Here is a 15681-nt window from a genome sequence, read left to right as displayed (position 1 = left end):
TTTGATCCAAAAAGTAATATTGATATTGAAGAAATTTGTTAAAATAATTCTAAAATTTATATAAAAATATAAAAATATTAATTAATTATCAAATTAAATATATATTTTTTAATAAAATAATTAAATTATTTATATATTTATTGCTTAATAATATTTAATAGTTTTATTTTAAGGATTTTAACAAAATTAAATAATAAATATATTTTTTGCTTAAAAAAATAAAATTTAAAATAATTTTTTAAAAAAAAATAAATATTATATATAATATTTATTTTATTTTTTTATTTAAATTTTATAATTAGTAAATTTTTTTTTATATAGTTTTTTTATTACTTATTTAAATTTAGCAAGAATATAAGAGTATATTAATTTTATTACTTTTTATAATTTTAGAAAAATTTCACGTAAGGATTCTTTAATTTTTTTTCTATTTTGTAATGTAATATCATTATGTATAGTATTTTCTATTAAATGTAACAAATTATTTATTTGATTTTCTTCATTATAATCTTTTAAATCTTTAAAATATAATCTATTTTCATTATTATCGCTATTATCATTATGATTATAACCAATTTCTATTAAATTATATGTTTTAATGTTTTCATCGTATAATCTTCTATTATCGATAGAATTTATAATATTTCTAGTAAATTCAGAGGAATTAGACATACTCGATAATACGTTGGGGAAAAATTTAAACATTTTGATTATAATATTAGTGTTTAGCTTTAATTTAACTAAAATATCATTTAGAAAATATATAAAAAAATCTTCTTTATCAATACTAACATATGTTTTTACAAATATTTCCAATTCTTTAAAATCTTTAATATATAATATTTTTTCATTATCAGGTTTTAAATCTTTTATATTATCGTATTCTTTATTATCAATATAAAAACTAGCTAGCATTTCTGCATATAACTTAAAATTATTTATTATATTTTCCATAATAATTTTAGCAGGATTTTTAGAATTATCTTTTTCATACTCTTGTAATAATTTGTTAAAATCTGATACTTTTAAACAATTATTATGTAAAGTTTCTTTAATAGTAGAATCATTATTAATTGGAGCTAATGAAAACGGAATTAGTATTGGTGAATCATAATTACCATAATTATGCAAAAATAATGTTAAATTAGTTTGAGTATCCATTTTATTACATTTATATATTAAAATAACAAAATTCAAATATGAAAAAATATTGAGATAATTTTTTTTTTTATTTTTTTTTTTTGCTACAAAAAAATAATAAATTTAAATATATTTTGTATTTGAAATTATATATTTATATATAACTTTATAAAAATATCATATAAAATATTTTTTATTTCTTCAGGTAATATAGTTTTATTATAATGTAATTCTTTATAAGTAGAAAATATAATAGGATATTCAATTAATTTAATCAAATTATTAAATTCTTTTTCTATATTATAATCAGCTAAACTATTACAATATGGTTTAGATTCATTATTAATATAACCAATTTTAATACATTTATTTCTACTATTATTTTTATTTATATATGCTGTTTTAATTAAATTAAAAAAACTACTATTATTTAAATTTAATATATCTGTAATAATAATTTCAGTTGTTAATTTTAATTTAATTAAAATATCATTCAAAAAACATAGAAATAATTCATTTTTGTTAATATTACTATAAACATTAATTAATTTTTCTATAGATTCGATATACAATGTTTTATCAATATCTTTTATATTATTTATTAAACAATATTTACTCATATCAATAAAACGTAAAGAATAATCTGTTAATTTCATATAAATCTCAAAATTATTGATTATATATTCTATAATAATTTTAAAAGGATTTTTTGAATTATCATTTTTATAATCTTCTAATAATTTATCAAATTCTAGTAAATTATTTTCTGTAAAATAGAGTTTAAATTTACTTATATTTGAAGGAGCTAAAATTAAATCAATATATATAGTTTCAGTATTATTTCCTGTAGTAATTGGATTAATAGATAATCCTTCAACAATTTTTACAGATTCGAGTAAACTCATTATAATTAGCGATATTTAACTTTAGTCGACAATATTTTAAATAATATATAATAAAATTCAAATTTGGGTAGCAGAAAAAATAAATTAATTTTATGTTATTTTTTTTTATATTTATATTTTTTGTATTTATTATAAATTATTAGTAGTTTCTGTATTAATTAAATTGATATTATTTATTTCATTATGTTAATTTTAATTTAACAAAAAAAAAATAAATATTATATTTAACTCTGTTATTTTTTTGCTATATATTTGTTTATTTGTTTTTATAATTAAGATCCAAATCTTCTATACTGCGACCTATTACTAGTAACTACAATATTAAATGAATGATTTAGAATATCTACTCTAGCAGATTTATTAGGCTGCGATAAAATTAAATCTGCTGTTTCTTTATTTAGTACACCTAATATATTTAAATCTCTGTATTTGCTAAAATTAAGACCTCCTGTACTCTTTTTAATGTATTGTGGATCTAATGATAATGGTAGTAAGTAAAATGATTTATCTGATGGTGAAATACCATGAGCAGAATAATAGAATGAAGCTCTTGCTACTGCTGATGGATAATCAGTTAAATAAATATCAAATGATTGAATTTTTAATCCAATTTTATTAATTATAGGCATTTGGTCAATTACAGTGCTCCATGATGATACTAACTGCTTTCTACTTGGCGCTTGATAACTATATCTATTTAATACATAATCTTTATCAAAACCTTCTTTGTCGAATAATTCATAAACGTCATCTACAGAATCTTGAGTATATGATACATTATTAAAATAAGCATTTGTTACTCCTTTTGATTCAAATACACTGCTAATATGTGATACTTGCGACTGCGGGATATCCATTGTAATTTGATTAGGTACTTTGTAGCAGTTTACAAACCCATTTAAATGCCATGTTTTATGCATATACGGATTACTTATATCACTATTCCAATTAGCTTTAGGCATAATATAGACACCATTACTTACCCATTTATTATCAGTATTATTAATATTAAACTCAGTATTTGTTAACATTAAAGGCTGTGAATGATAATCTGGTAGATTATAAATAGCAACTGATGTTTGATTTTCAATAATACTTCTAATATAATTAGGTAAATAAATTTGCCCGCTAATAAGATAAATATTAGAAATATCGCCGCCAACAATTGTACTATCTGTAATAAGAGCAGGAATTATAATTTCATTTTCGCTGATTGGAGTTTGAATTATATTACGTACATGTTTAATATTATCTGCTATTGTGCCTACTACTGATCCAGTATCAGCTATGAATCCTGGATTAGATCTAATTTGTTGCATAATAACAGTCGATTTATATTTAATATATGCATCACCAGGAACAACTCTAATTAACTCTGCTTTTCTGCAAAGTGTAGCATTGTATGTTCTAATGAAAGATGCAAATGACATATTTGATAAAGTATTATTTGGATCTACTGTACTATGTATTAAAATAGGCATACTAAATCTAACATCACTGTGAATTTTCTTTGGTGTTTGAAAACCATCAAAGTATTTTTTACTTTCTCTAAATGTATAATTATTTACATTTTTATTTAGGACTCCATACTGCGTCAATAAAGCAGTTGTTCCTATAGATAAATCTTTATTAGCTTCTGAAGCGGCATCGGTTATAGTTGAAGAAAAATTTTCTATAACATTAGCGGCGCCATAAATTGATGGAAGTCCAGCCATAGCGGCGGAATATTCTGTAACTGAAGATTTTTCTTCTTCCTGGCCGACAAGTTCATTATACATAGAAATTTTTTCTTTCTTTAACATTTGTCTGTATAATGTTTGAAATGATTGATCATAGTCAATATATACATTTGATCCAACAGATACTTCATATTTTTTCCCTATAGCCTCGCCGGGATAATCTACTAAAACAGCATAATTACTAATATTATCACCTTTTTTAATTATCTGCCCACTAGGTCTAACTGGAGAAATTTCTACAGTTATAACAATGTTAGCTATATCATTTGTCATAATATCATTACCAACTGCTGGTAATTTATTTTCATAAATAGTAGTGGTTAAAAAGATAGAATATTTACTAGATCTAAAATCAGTAAGTATAGAACTAATATTATTATATTTAACAGATGTTGTTGTAATATCAGATAATTCTACAGTTAATTGTGTATGTCTAGTTAAATCACCTGCATGACTATGTTTAAAACTAACTTGACCATTATAATTAGGATTACCTCCTTGCTGCGCAACAGTAATAACACCTGGAGCAGCTAATATACTAGGTTTATGCGTTCTAGCAACGGGAAAATTATAAAGATTAAGAAAAACACCATATTCTGCTGAAGGATCTGATACTGCTCCTGCTTTATTTTTAGAATTAGCGCGGCTAATAACCATAGATGCTGCATATTCGGCGCCATCTACATTAAATAGAACATCATCTTGTAAAGAAGATTTACCGTTATATAGTGCTAAATATGCCATACGTTATTTATATATAATATTTTAATATTACCTTATATAAAGGATATATTTTATATATAAAAAAAAATACTAAAAACGAATATTTATTAGATACAAACAATATTCTTTTATTTTTTACAGCTTATTAAAAAGAAAAGTAATAATTTAATCTGCAATGAATAATATAATACTAACCGAGCAAGAAAAATTAAAAAACTGCTTAGATGCATTTGATCAAAATGGCCCATTCTCTCATTTTAAAGTTATATCAGGTGGAGAAAAAAATCAAGAAGAATTATCTAAAATCAATGATACAATTACTGATTATACAAATTATGTATATATGAGTAGTAAATCTGGTATTAATGATAATCCCACTAATTTAGATATAACAGTTAATCAAAATACTAATATTTATGATTATCTTGATGATGATAACGATATTATTATAGATGATGATTATGAAGAAGAAGAAAATATTAATGAAGAAGATATTGATAATAAAGATATAGAAATAAATATAGAACAGATTGTAAATTATGATAATGAGATTGGAGATACTTATTACGAAGAAGATAATTACTACGATGATAACAATGAAGAAAACATTTATATTGATTTTGAATAATTATAATAATATTATTATCTTTATATTATTAAGTAAATAAAAAATAATTTAAAATATTTTTTATTTTAAATTATATTAAAACGCAGAAAAAAATAAAAATTGTTTATTTTTTTTTAATAAATATTATTTTAGTTAACACCACGAATAATAAAATAAAATTAAAAAATAAATATTTATTATTTATTTAAATATGGGAAAATTAAATAATGATATAACTAAAGCATGTTATACAGGAAATGTATCTATTTTAGAAAAATATTATAAAAATAATAACGAAATAAAAACAAAAATAACAGAAATTATACTATTAACAAATAATAAAATTAATACTATAATCGACCAACTTAACAAAGATACAAATTTTATATTTAAAGAAATATTCGATAATAGAAATAATTATTGTTGTAATAATAACTGCACTAAAACTTGGATGCTTTCATGCGAAGATTTAAAAAAATTTAACAAATTAACAAAAGACAAAAAAGAAGAAGAATTATTTTATGATTCTTATAAAAAATTGATTACTTGTTCTCAGTATTATAAAGCGTTAATACAAATAAATGAATTATTAGAAAAATATTAAAATAATTACTCTATTTTAATAACTTTAAATTAAACATTGTATAAAAAAAAGACGATTAATTTTTTTCTATAAATATAAATAATTAACTTATATACTGCCAAACATAAAAAATATTTAATTAAATTTCAATAAATAAAATTTTTTGTATCTTATTATATATTTATAATTAATATATTAATAATAGTAATTTCTGTTTTTAAAATATTTTATTTACTGCTAAATTAGCAATAATATAAAAAAATCTTAATAAATTATTAGTTTTTACTAATATTTTTTCTAATTGATAACATTACAAGAAATAAAACTTATTTTTTTTTATACTGATAATAGTAAATGTTTTCTAATTTGAATTCCTTTAATATATTAATTAAATTAAAACAGCAATAATAATTCTTTTTAAGATTATTCTAATAAAAAATGAAAATAAAACATTTTAAATTTAACTTTAAATCAAGAAAACAAAAATTAGACCCAAGATTATTTTTATTAGAAAAAACTCTTAAAATAATAAATGGTATAAATAAGGTTATTAATAGTAAGGAGAAAAATGTGCTAAAAAAAGCAATAAATCAACTTGATGAAAGAATAATAAAAGATAAAGCAACATTTAGTGATTATGATTTTTGTAAAATTTTATGTAAATTAAGTAAAATAAAACAACCAAATAATATATGGTTATATAAGTGTATAAACAAAAGAAAAAAAAATAAATAAAATAAAAAAAAAATAAAATAAAAAAAAATAAATAATAATAATAATAATATATATATTATTATTATTTATTTTTTTCTACTTAGAAATATAAATAGCAATTTATTGATTTAAAAAATAATTTATTTTTTTATTTTTTAATTAAAACATATATTGTCAGATGAACTTTTAAGAAATTTTTTAATATATTTTAAATTTCAAATATTTTAATATATTTCATTATTTGTTTATTTAATATATCTTTGTATAAATAAGACAATAAAATGTTTATATTTATAATTCTTTTTAATAAAATTATTTTTTATTTCTGCTAGCTATCTTTTATAAGAGTTAACATTTAATATTTTTTTCTGCTAGAAAAAAAATGATAATAAAAACTTTTAACGATATACCATATTCTATTTATTTAGATACACCACTTTCTGGAGTTGTTTCATCTGATAATTATATATATGAAATTTTATTAAAAGAGCAGAATAATATTTGTATATATAAAGTATATAATTTTTTCGGCAAAGGAATTCCGGCTAGTTTCTATACTATATTTATGTCAAATACACATATAGATAGTTTTAGCGACTTAATATATAAGCAAAAAGAAAAAGATTATTATTTTAAAGAGCGGCTAAAAACTACTATAGCAAATAATGCCGCAAATAGAAATGATGCTTTTGTTAAACCAAAAGATATAATTTGGAGCACAATTTTAGAAAATATAAATAAAGAAAAATTAGCAAAAGATTATTCGCCGCTGTTAATAAATACTATTAATAATAAGTTTATTTTTGGCAGCGATAGTGATAACTATAGCTGCGTAATATCACATAAATATTTTATTAATAGAGTTAATTCTTTTATAATGTCTAACTTATGTATAAAAATTTATTTCTGCATTGTAAATTTATATAGACTTTCTAATCAAAGTCCTGTTTTTCCTATATTAGCTTCTATAAGCCATGATGAAGATTGCGAATATTTATCATGTTTAATGAATGGAATAGGAGAATACATAGAAAATTTTAAATACTTAAATATAAACATAAAAGAAAATATTTCTTTTATATTTGAATTATATATAGCTTTATCTATATTAATAAGAGATGGATTTGATATAGATTTAACAGATATAGAAGAAGATCCATATGTTTTAACAGTAGTTAATGATAATAGAAATAGATTATATATAGTGGATGATAAAAAATATTATATAACAAATCAATGGAGGCCTTGCTTGAATATAATATACAGAATAAAAAACTTAGAAGATACTGATTTAAAATATATCAAAAAACAGCCGAAAAATATATTAAAGGCGTTAGGTATTAAGTCAAATTTAGACTTTAGCGAAATTCTACTAAGTGGAAATAATAATAAATATCAGCCGCTAAATAATTATCATATTTTTTATGTTATGTCTGATATTACGCCGCTAAAATATTATAAAACAATAGCAACAAAAAATGATAATGAGATAGATAAAATAATCGCCAGAATAAATAAAAATAATATAGAAAATACAGCATTATATAAACTCATGTTAAACGATATAGAAAATATTAATTCTGCTACTAGCGGCGATGATGATAGCAGCGACGATGAAAATTATAATCTGCGGCGGCAGCAATCACAATCAGCAGCAGAAATTGATAAAAATAATATTACTAATTTGAATATGTTAGAGTATGAAAATAAAATTATATCTTTACCTTTATTAAAGATATTTCTTTTATATACTTGGAATAAACAATTTAGCGAGATAATAAATGAATTTACACAAAGACAAAAATACTATGAAAAAAGATTATAAACTAGAAGAAGTAAAAAATAAAGATAATAATAATAATAATATTAAATGACAAAGAAGAAACAACTACATATAATAAATATTTTCATCACTGTGGTTTTTTTACAAAAAAAATAGGCTCAATAACAAATATAAAAAACGAATATGTTTGTAGTGGCTGTGATATAACATATACCGATTTTAATCCTTTTGATTATACTATAATATATTCAACAGCAGATGAAAATGATGATGAAGAGTTTAATAAGATAACTGAATTACTGGTAAGAACAATAGCCGAATCTAATACAACACCTATAGTAGACGATTATGAATGTGCAAATCCTGAATGCAAAAAAAAATTATTCGCAGTTGTTATATTAAATGAATCTAAAACTTTATTTGTTTGCAAATATTGCAGCACTATTCAAACCTTAATGAGTTATCATTATTAAAAGAAATATTATTATTATTATCAATATATCCTTGTATTTCCAACAATGGCGTTATAATTGGCGTTATACTAACATTACCTAGCATCGACAATCTACTGGTTACACCCTTAACAGCAAAAGTTGAACCTATGTGATATATATTATCTTGTGATTTGCAAGATTTACAAAAATATTTTTTTTCTCTAATATTATATATAGATAAGGTATTACATTTTACACACCATGCTTCTTCTATTTTATCTGATTCAAAATCTTTTGTTAGTTTAGTCATTCCATAAGAAGAAAAAGCTTGTCTATCCATTTCACTCATTTTATGACTACCACCATGGCGCCCAGAAAATGGCTGCTGTGTATTGGGATCTACTCTAGCATCACCAACAGAATATAAAGCTACTTCACTTTTTTTCTGAATAACAAGATGATCTAAAGGTAACATAATCATATAACCTATAGCTAATCCTGTTTTATTACTGTACATCATAGTGGCGCCTTCTTTATTACCCATATATTGAGTAATTTTTTTCGATATTTCGTCAAGTCTATATAAATCAGAAGAAGAATTAAATCCTGTACTATCATAAGCTATTCCATCTATAATAGATAGCAGTGATAAAAACTGTATAAGAGATGCGTTGTATAAATCACGCGCTACTATAGCATAAGGATCTATTAAAAGTTGCGGCGATGTTCCATATTCGTTAGACAACATATTATAATTTTCCTCTAGGGACGAAATAGTTGATTTGCAGCCATTTATAATAGCTGTTTTATCTCCTAGTTTAATAGGCATATCTTTAACAACATTTATTATAATATTTGAGTTAGTATCATTCTTATTATCAATAATACTTTTAGCTACATGAGTAACTATACCTGTATTTGGGCCTTCATAGGCAACAGCTTCATCAGTATATAATATACCTGTTTTTTCGCCAGCGTTTGATCTAACAATATTTACTAATACATCGCCTTTAGTAATACATGTTCCTTCAGGTATAATACCATCTGGTCCTAATTTACTATAGTTAAAGTCTGGTTTCATATTAGAAGTATCATTTGGATTAGGGATTTTTATACTACGTCCAGATGTTAAAGTATAAGTACCATTATTATAAAATCGGCACGACATATAACCAAATTTAGAGGCAAATCTTGACGCCGCAAGACCATCTTCTTGAGCGTTAATATGCGGCGCCACTAAAGCATAGCTAATTACACCATTTGGATAGGCGACTCTATTAGAAATTTTATTTAATAATGTTTCATACATAGTAGTTAATACCATATCTTTTTTTTTGCCTGATATATCTGGTCTAGCTTTATCAGCGGCGCCAAGTTGATGGCAGCCACCAAATGTAAAACGCTGCCCTGGACCATAACTCAAAAACGGAATATTGGAAGTTGTTAAAGATATTAAATTACTTTCAAGCTCTAAGTGCGAATACTGATTTTTAATATTATTAATATTATCTTTAAATACTGTTTGCGAAACACAAGCGTAAATATCTATATTTTCATCTGTAAAAACCGCCTCTAATACTTGATCGTCGATTAGAGATTGAAATGGTTTATTGTCATATTTTTTTTCATCATAATTTATCCACTGTTTAAATTCTTTATCTTTACCTGCTATATAGTCGGCGTAATTATTATAAACTATAAACATATATGAATAGCCGCGACCAGATATAGTATTTACATTAACACTCATATTATCATTATTTATAAAAATACTAGTTTCGCGCGATATTAAGTTTTTTCTTCTGTTATCTATTAAACTTTTTTGCAAAGCTATAGGATTTTTTGTTACACCTAACAAAGCGTTATTATAATAAACACTATAGTATGCTTCAAAATTTCTATAATTTTCTACTAATTTTTCAAGCAGTGTTATATGTTCATGCTTACTTAAAGTTTCATAAATTATTGCTTCATCTTTTTTCAGCATAGGAATAGTAATAGATGCAGTTAAAGCTATACCTTGTCTTTTACCTGGATCTGATTCTGCGGTGCTTATCATACATGCAAATCCAAATCCTGAAGGTGGGGGTTTTCTTAAGTTATCAGTATTAGTACTTTCTATATAAGATGGAAATGCTATAAATGAACTTTTTTTCTCTAGAATATTATAGCCGCCTTTACTTGAATCTATTAGTTGCGAAATTCTGTTTTCTCTTTTATTACTGTTTTTATCATTTATTCTAATAGCTGATTGCCTAACAAAAGAAGAAAATGTTTTAAATTCTTTAGAATTAATATGAGCATTTTTTTTTAGCACAGAAGCATAATCGAATTTTTTTATATTTTCTATATTTGTTTCGTTCATTAAAGCGCCTTCAAGTATATTTCTCGAAAGTGAAACATAATTTTTATTAAAGGCTTTTATAAACATTAATTTGTATAAATCATGAGGCAGCGTAAATGAACAATTACCTATATCTACTCTATCAGTTTCAGCTATTTTTTTTGCAATCGCTTCGTCTTTAACATTTCTTAGCATAATATATTTAATTAACATTTCTCTAATTAATTTACCATAAACTATTCTTTTTTTCTCTAAATCTGCTTCTGTGGTGCCATGCTGTGAAAGAAATCTATTATTTACATTTTCTAATACGTGGCTCAATTCTAGTTTATCAATATGAATACTTTTATGAGTTTGAGCTTCTATTTTTTGATTATCTTTAAGATATTGATGTAAATTTTTCCAGAATGATACTATATCTAATTTACCATGCAGCATTTTTCTTTCTATTGTATCGGCTGTCATTATTTGATTGAGAATTTGTATTATAGCTTTATCTGTTTTTGTTTCATAGCCGCTAACTATATATTTTGTCATATCTACATCTGTTATTACTCCCATTAATTTATACATAACATAAAAAGGCAATTTTTCTACTGATTCAAAGTAAGGAATTTTCCAACTAATATCAAGCGATGGTATATCGCCTTTATTAGTACTCGCTTTTAATACTATATATGTTGTTTTAACATTATCAGTATTAGATGAAGTAATTATATCACCTCTAAGATTATATTTATATTTTATACTAGGATCTGCATTTTTTATTACTTCTATTAGAGTATAAAATCGACCAGGCATCATTTCTTTTTTTACTAACATAGAATACATATTTCCTTCTACTATTTGTATTCCACCTGACATACATTCAAATGGTATTTTTAAATCATCCCACAATTCACAGGGAATTTTACGTGCATTGCATAATACACCATTACACATTATAGGTATAATACCTATATCTAAATTATCTATTACTTCTTTCTTAATTATATTTCTATCTTCTATAGCGCCACTATATATTCTTATAATAGCTGATACTGTTAATTTTGCACCATAAGTAGTTTTTCTCTGAATAGCATGAGATGGTAACATATCTATTTCAACTCCGTTTGAAATAAATTTAGGTGGTGTTAGTTTAACATTATCATATGTTAACCTAATAGTAATATTATTTTTTTCTCCATTAACTACTGTATAACAATCTTGAGCTTCTATTCTTACATCAAAACCTACTTTAATTATATTTTCAAGTCCTATATTAAAAAAATAGTCACCAGATTTATCTAAATAGCTCGCTAATCCACCAAAATGAGTTATTATTTTTTCTGTTAATTTGTTTTTATCAAACATTATTAATGTTATTATATTATATTTATAATATTTAATTTAAATTAAAATTTATTTAATTTAATATATCTAAGCGTATTAATTTTAAATACTCATGTTAAATAAAAACAAATGAAATTTAATATATATAATGAGTATTATTACTATTTAAATAAAAAAACATCTAATAATTCTGAGAAATGTTTATTAGAAGATTATCCTGAAGCGCAAAATAATAATAATATTTTAATAACAAGAAATGAAAACAAGAAAATGTATAAAATCTTCTCATCTGTAAAATCAATAAATGAAAACACAACAGAATTAGTAGATGATATACTTAGCGGCGATATAATACATGAAGTATTACTAGCAAACAGATATACAAAAATATTTTTCGATCTAGAAACTACAGTAGATACATGGGACGAAATACTAAATTTACGCAAAAATTTAATAGAAACAATAATAACTAAATTTAAAGCATGTGTAGAAGATTTAAGCAGATTAAATATAGAAAGTAATAATGAAGTTATAATATATATGTCTCCTAATATTAATTTAACTGTTTTAGATAATTCGCGCCAAATTTCTTATATTAGCCGCAAAAGTATTTCACGGAGCTCATATGAGTTTCTGCTAAATAGTAATACTACCGCTAATAATAACGAAAACGAAATTAAATATAAACTTAGTCTACATATAATATTAAATAGTACTTATATGGAAAATATATATTCTGTTGGTAAATTTGCAAAATGGTTTGTATCAAAATATATAATAGATTTAAACAATGATTATGCAAAATGCTTTGATTTAGGCGTCTATAGACAAAATGGTAGTTTGCGGCTTCCATTTACTAGTAAATTAGATTGTATGAATAAAAAGTGTTTTATGAAACCTATAAATATAATAACAAATGATTACGATAATAATGCTAATAAAAAAGCAACTTTAAAAGATTCTCTTTTGCAGTATATAGATTATGAAAATTTGCGCCCATTTACACATCCATTGTTTTTGCAGAAAAATTTATCTACTGACGACGAAGATAAAATAAATGTAATAAATAATATACTTTCTACCTGCAACTATGCTAGCATTATATTTGAGCAAATGGCTATTATAAATAACTCAATAAAAGAATCTTACATTATTAGAGAAGTTAAATCTAATATAATATATTTACAGCGCCAAATACCATCTTTTTGTAAACTATGCGATAGAAATCATGACAAAGAAGGCGCCTATATATATATAAATATACATAATAAAAAAATACGTTGTATTTTTAAATGTTACCGTAATACTAACAAATCATATATATATGATATTGACAATAATGAAATAAATAAAACAGTATTAGATCTATGTGCTATTAATAATGTAAATCTAAATACAAAAAAGCAGAATAAAAAAAACAATGCCGAATTATTAGAAGCTATAGTGAAAAATCAAGATAACTTAAAATATAAAGATAATCTATTAAAAAATTTAGCTAATATGTTTATTAATACTGATATTTATAATAGCGAATACATGAAAGATTATCCTATTAATGCGGCTTATAAAACATATTATATTAGAGCCGCTATGGGAGTCGGCAAAACAATCGCTTTAGCAAATTACATAAAAAGTAGATTATATAGTAACCCTGACTTAGTAGTAGTTATAATATCTTTTCGTAGAACTTTTTCTGCTAAAATTCTTAACGATTTAGATGAATTAAATTTTAAACTATATTCAAATATAGATGGCTCTATATATAATAGTCGTATTATACTGCAAGCTGAAAGTTTTTTGAGGCTATATTATGAGCCGCATGAAATAGATATACTTGTTATGGATGAAGTTAAATCTATTTACTCGCAAATAACAAATAATACTAATAATTCTAATTTTATAAATAGTTTCGCTAAAATACATAAATCTATACAGCGCGCCGATACAGTAATAATAGCCGATGCTTTCTTAGACTCAACTATAGTTCAATCTATTTCATCTGTGCGCGACGAAGTAAAAAGTATATTAATTTGGAATACATATGATAAAGAAATAAATAGAAAATACAGTATAACAACTAACTTAAATACAATTTTATCTAATATAAATAATTCTATAGATACATATGAAAAAATCGCTATTATATCTTTTAGCAAAAAAAATTCTGAGTCTTTGCGGAAAATTTTAATAGAAATAAAGAAAGTTCCCGAGGATCAAATATTGCTATACAATTCTAACACTGACGATAAAATAAAATCTATACATTTTAAAGACATTAACAATTACTGGAGTAAAGCGCGTGTTGTAATATATACTTCTACTGTTAAAGCTGGTATTAGCTGCACTGAAAAATTCGATGTAGTATATGGTTTTTTATCTTGCTACAAAACAAAAATAACAGCAGAGGATTTTGCACAAATGTTAGGACGTATCAGAAATTGTTATGATTTTAGAATACATATTATTAACTCTACTGGTAACTATATATTAGATCCTTTATATATTTGCAACTCACTATATTCATCATACAGAGTTAAATTTTATCTCAATATAGAAAAAAATATAAATAATCAATTAATATTATATAAAAAAGATTTAGCAATGTATATATATATCGCCTCTAAATTAATTTTACTCTATACAAAAAAAAATTTTATAGAAAGAATTTGCTCTATATTTAAACAATATGGCGCCAAATTATATATTATGCAATATCTTAATACTGCTATTAGCGCAGATGAGCAACAATTATTAATTAATGATAATAATAATACTACAAATTATTTAATTAACAAAGATATGTTAAAAGCTTTTAATTTAAAAGTATCAATGGCTGAATCTAAAGATATCGCCAGTGCAGAAATAATCTCGCGCGAAAAATACGAAGAATTAAAGCAAAAAGTATCGAGCGGCAAAGAAATAACATACTTAGAAAAAAATATATTAAAGAAAGAAGAAATAAGAAAAATATATAATATACCTGTTAACTATATAACTGATTCATTTGTTTTTGTTTATTATAATCCAGAAATTATTAAACAATATAATACTTTAAATTTACTACTAGATATTAAAAATTACAGCGATATAAAAATAAATAGCGGTTTAAATAGAATGCTAACAAATTTAATAGACTCAAAAGCTGGCGCGTTAAAGTTTGTTAATTATACATCAAATAATTATATATTATTTTTAATACATAGATTAATACTGCTTTTAGGATTTAAACATTGGTTTGATAGTGATAATTTAACTAATGAATTTATATTAAATTGTATAGCGCAAAATAAAAAAACAATAATAAATATATTGAATTATATATATATGGAATTAAAAAATTTTCGCAATATAGAATATATAATTGCTTCAGATAATAA

At 22.9% G+C, this 15681-nt stretch overlaps 2 protein-coding genes and 1 long non-coding RNA gene across 3 annotated transcripts in view; 1 reads left to right on the top strand and 2 right to left on the bottom strand.

Moving 5' to 3' along the window:
- LOC149876384 (uncharacterized) overlaps positions 1–5691 on the bottom strand; it is a 264010-nt gene extending 258319 nt beyond the window's left edge. Inside the window, exon 1 of the mRNA XM_090075444.1 lies at positions 4279–5691. Within this exon, the coding sequence (XP_089931570.1) occupies positions 4279–4528 (250 nt within the window). The 5' untranslated portion in view covers positions 4529–5691. The remainder of the gene's footprint in view (positions 1–4278) is intronic.
- Positions 1–7173, top strand: part of LOC149876383 (uncharacterized) — a 73561-nt gene extending 66388 nt beyond the window's left edge. The window contains exon 3 of the long non-coding RNA XR_016448747.1: positions 6840–7173. This is a non-coding gene — a long non-coding RNA (uncharacterized LOC149876383). The remainder of the gene's footprint in view (positions 1–6839) is intronic.
- A 1586-nt stretch (positions 7174–8759) lies between these two features.
- LOC149876382 (uncharacterized) lies at positions 8760–12485 on the bottom strand. The gene is made up of 3 exons (XM_090075484.1): positions 12467–12485; positions 8878–12300; positions 8760–8773 (listed from the first exon to the last, which is right to left on the bottom strand). The coding sequence occupies exons 1-3, from the start codon at positions 12483–12485 to the stop codon at positions 8760–8762; spliced, it is 3456 nt and encodes a 1151-aa protein (XP_089931610.1).
- Between the last annotated feature and the right edge of the window lie 3196 nt (positions 12486–15681).

This window comes from Hydra viridissima, unplaced genomic scaffold, assembly GCF_058129835.1.
Source record: "Hydra viridissima isolate aposymbiotic clone 2 unplaced genomic scaffold, HvirCarnegie_v1 scaffold_21, whole genome shotgun sequence".
Classification (NCBI taxonomy): Eukaryota; Metazoa; Cnidaria; class Hydrozoa; order Anthoathecata; family Hydridae; genus Hydra; species Hydra viridissima.
This window is presented reverse-complemented; position numbering and strand designations above follow the sequence as displayed.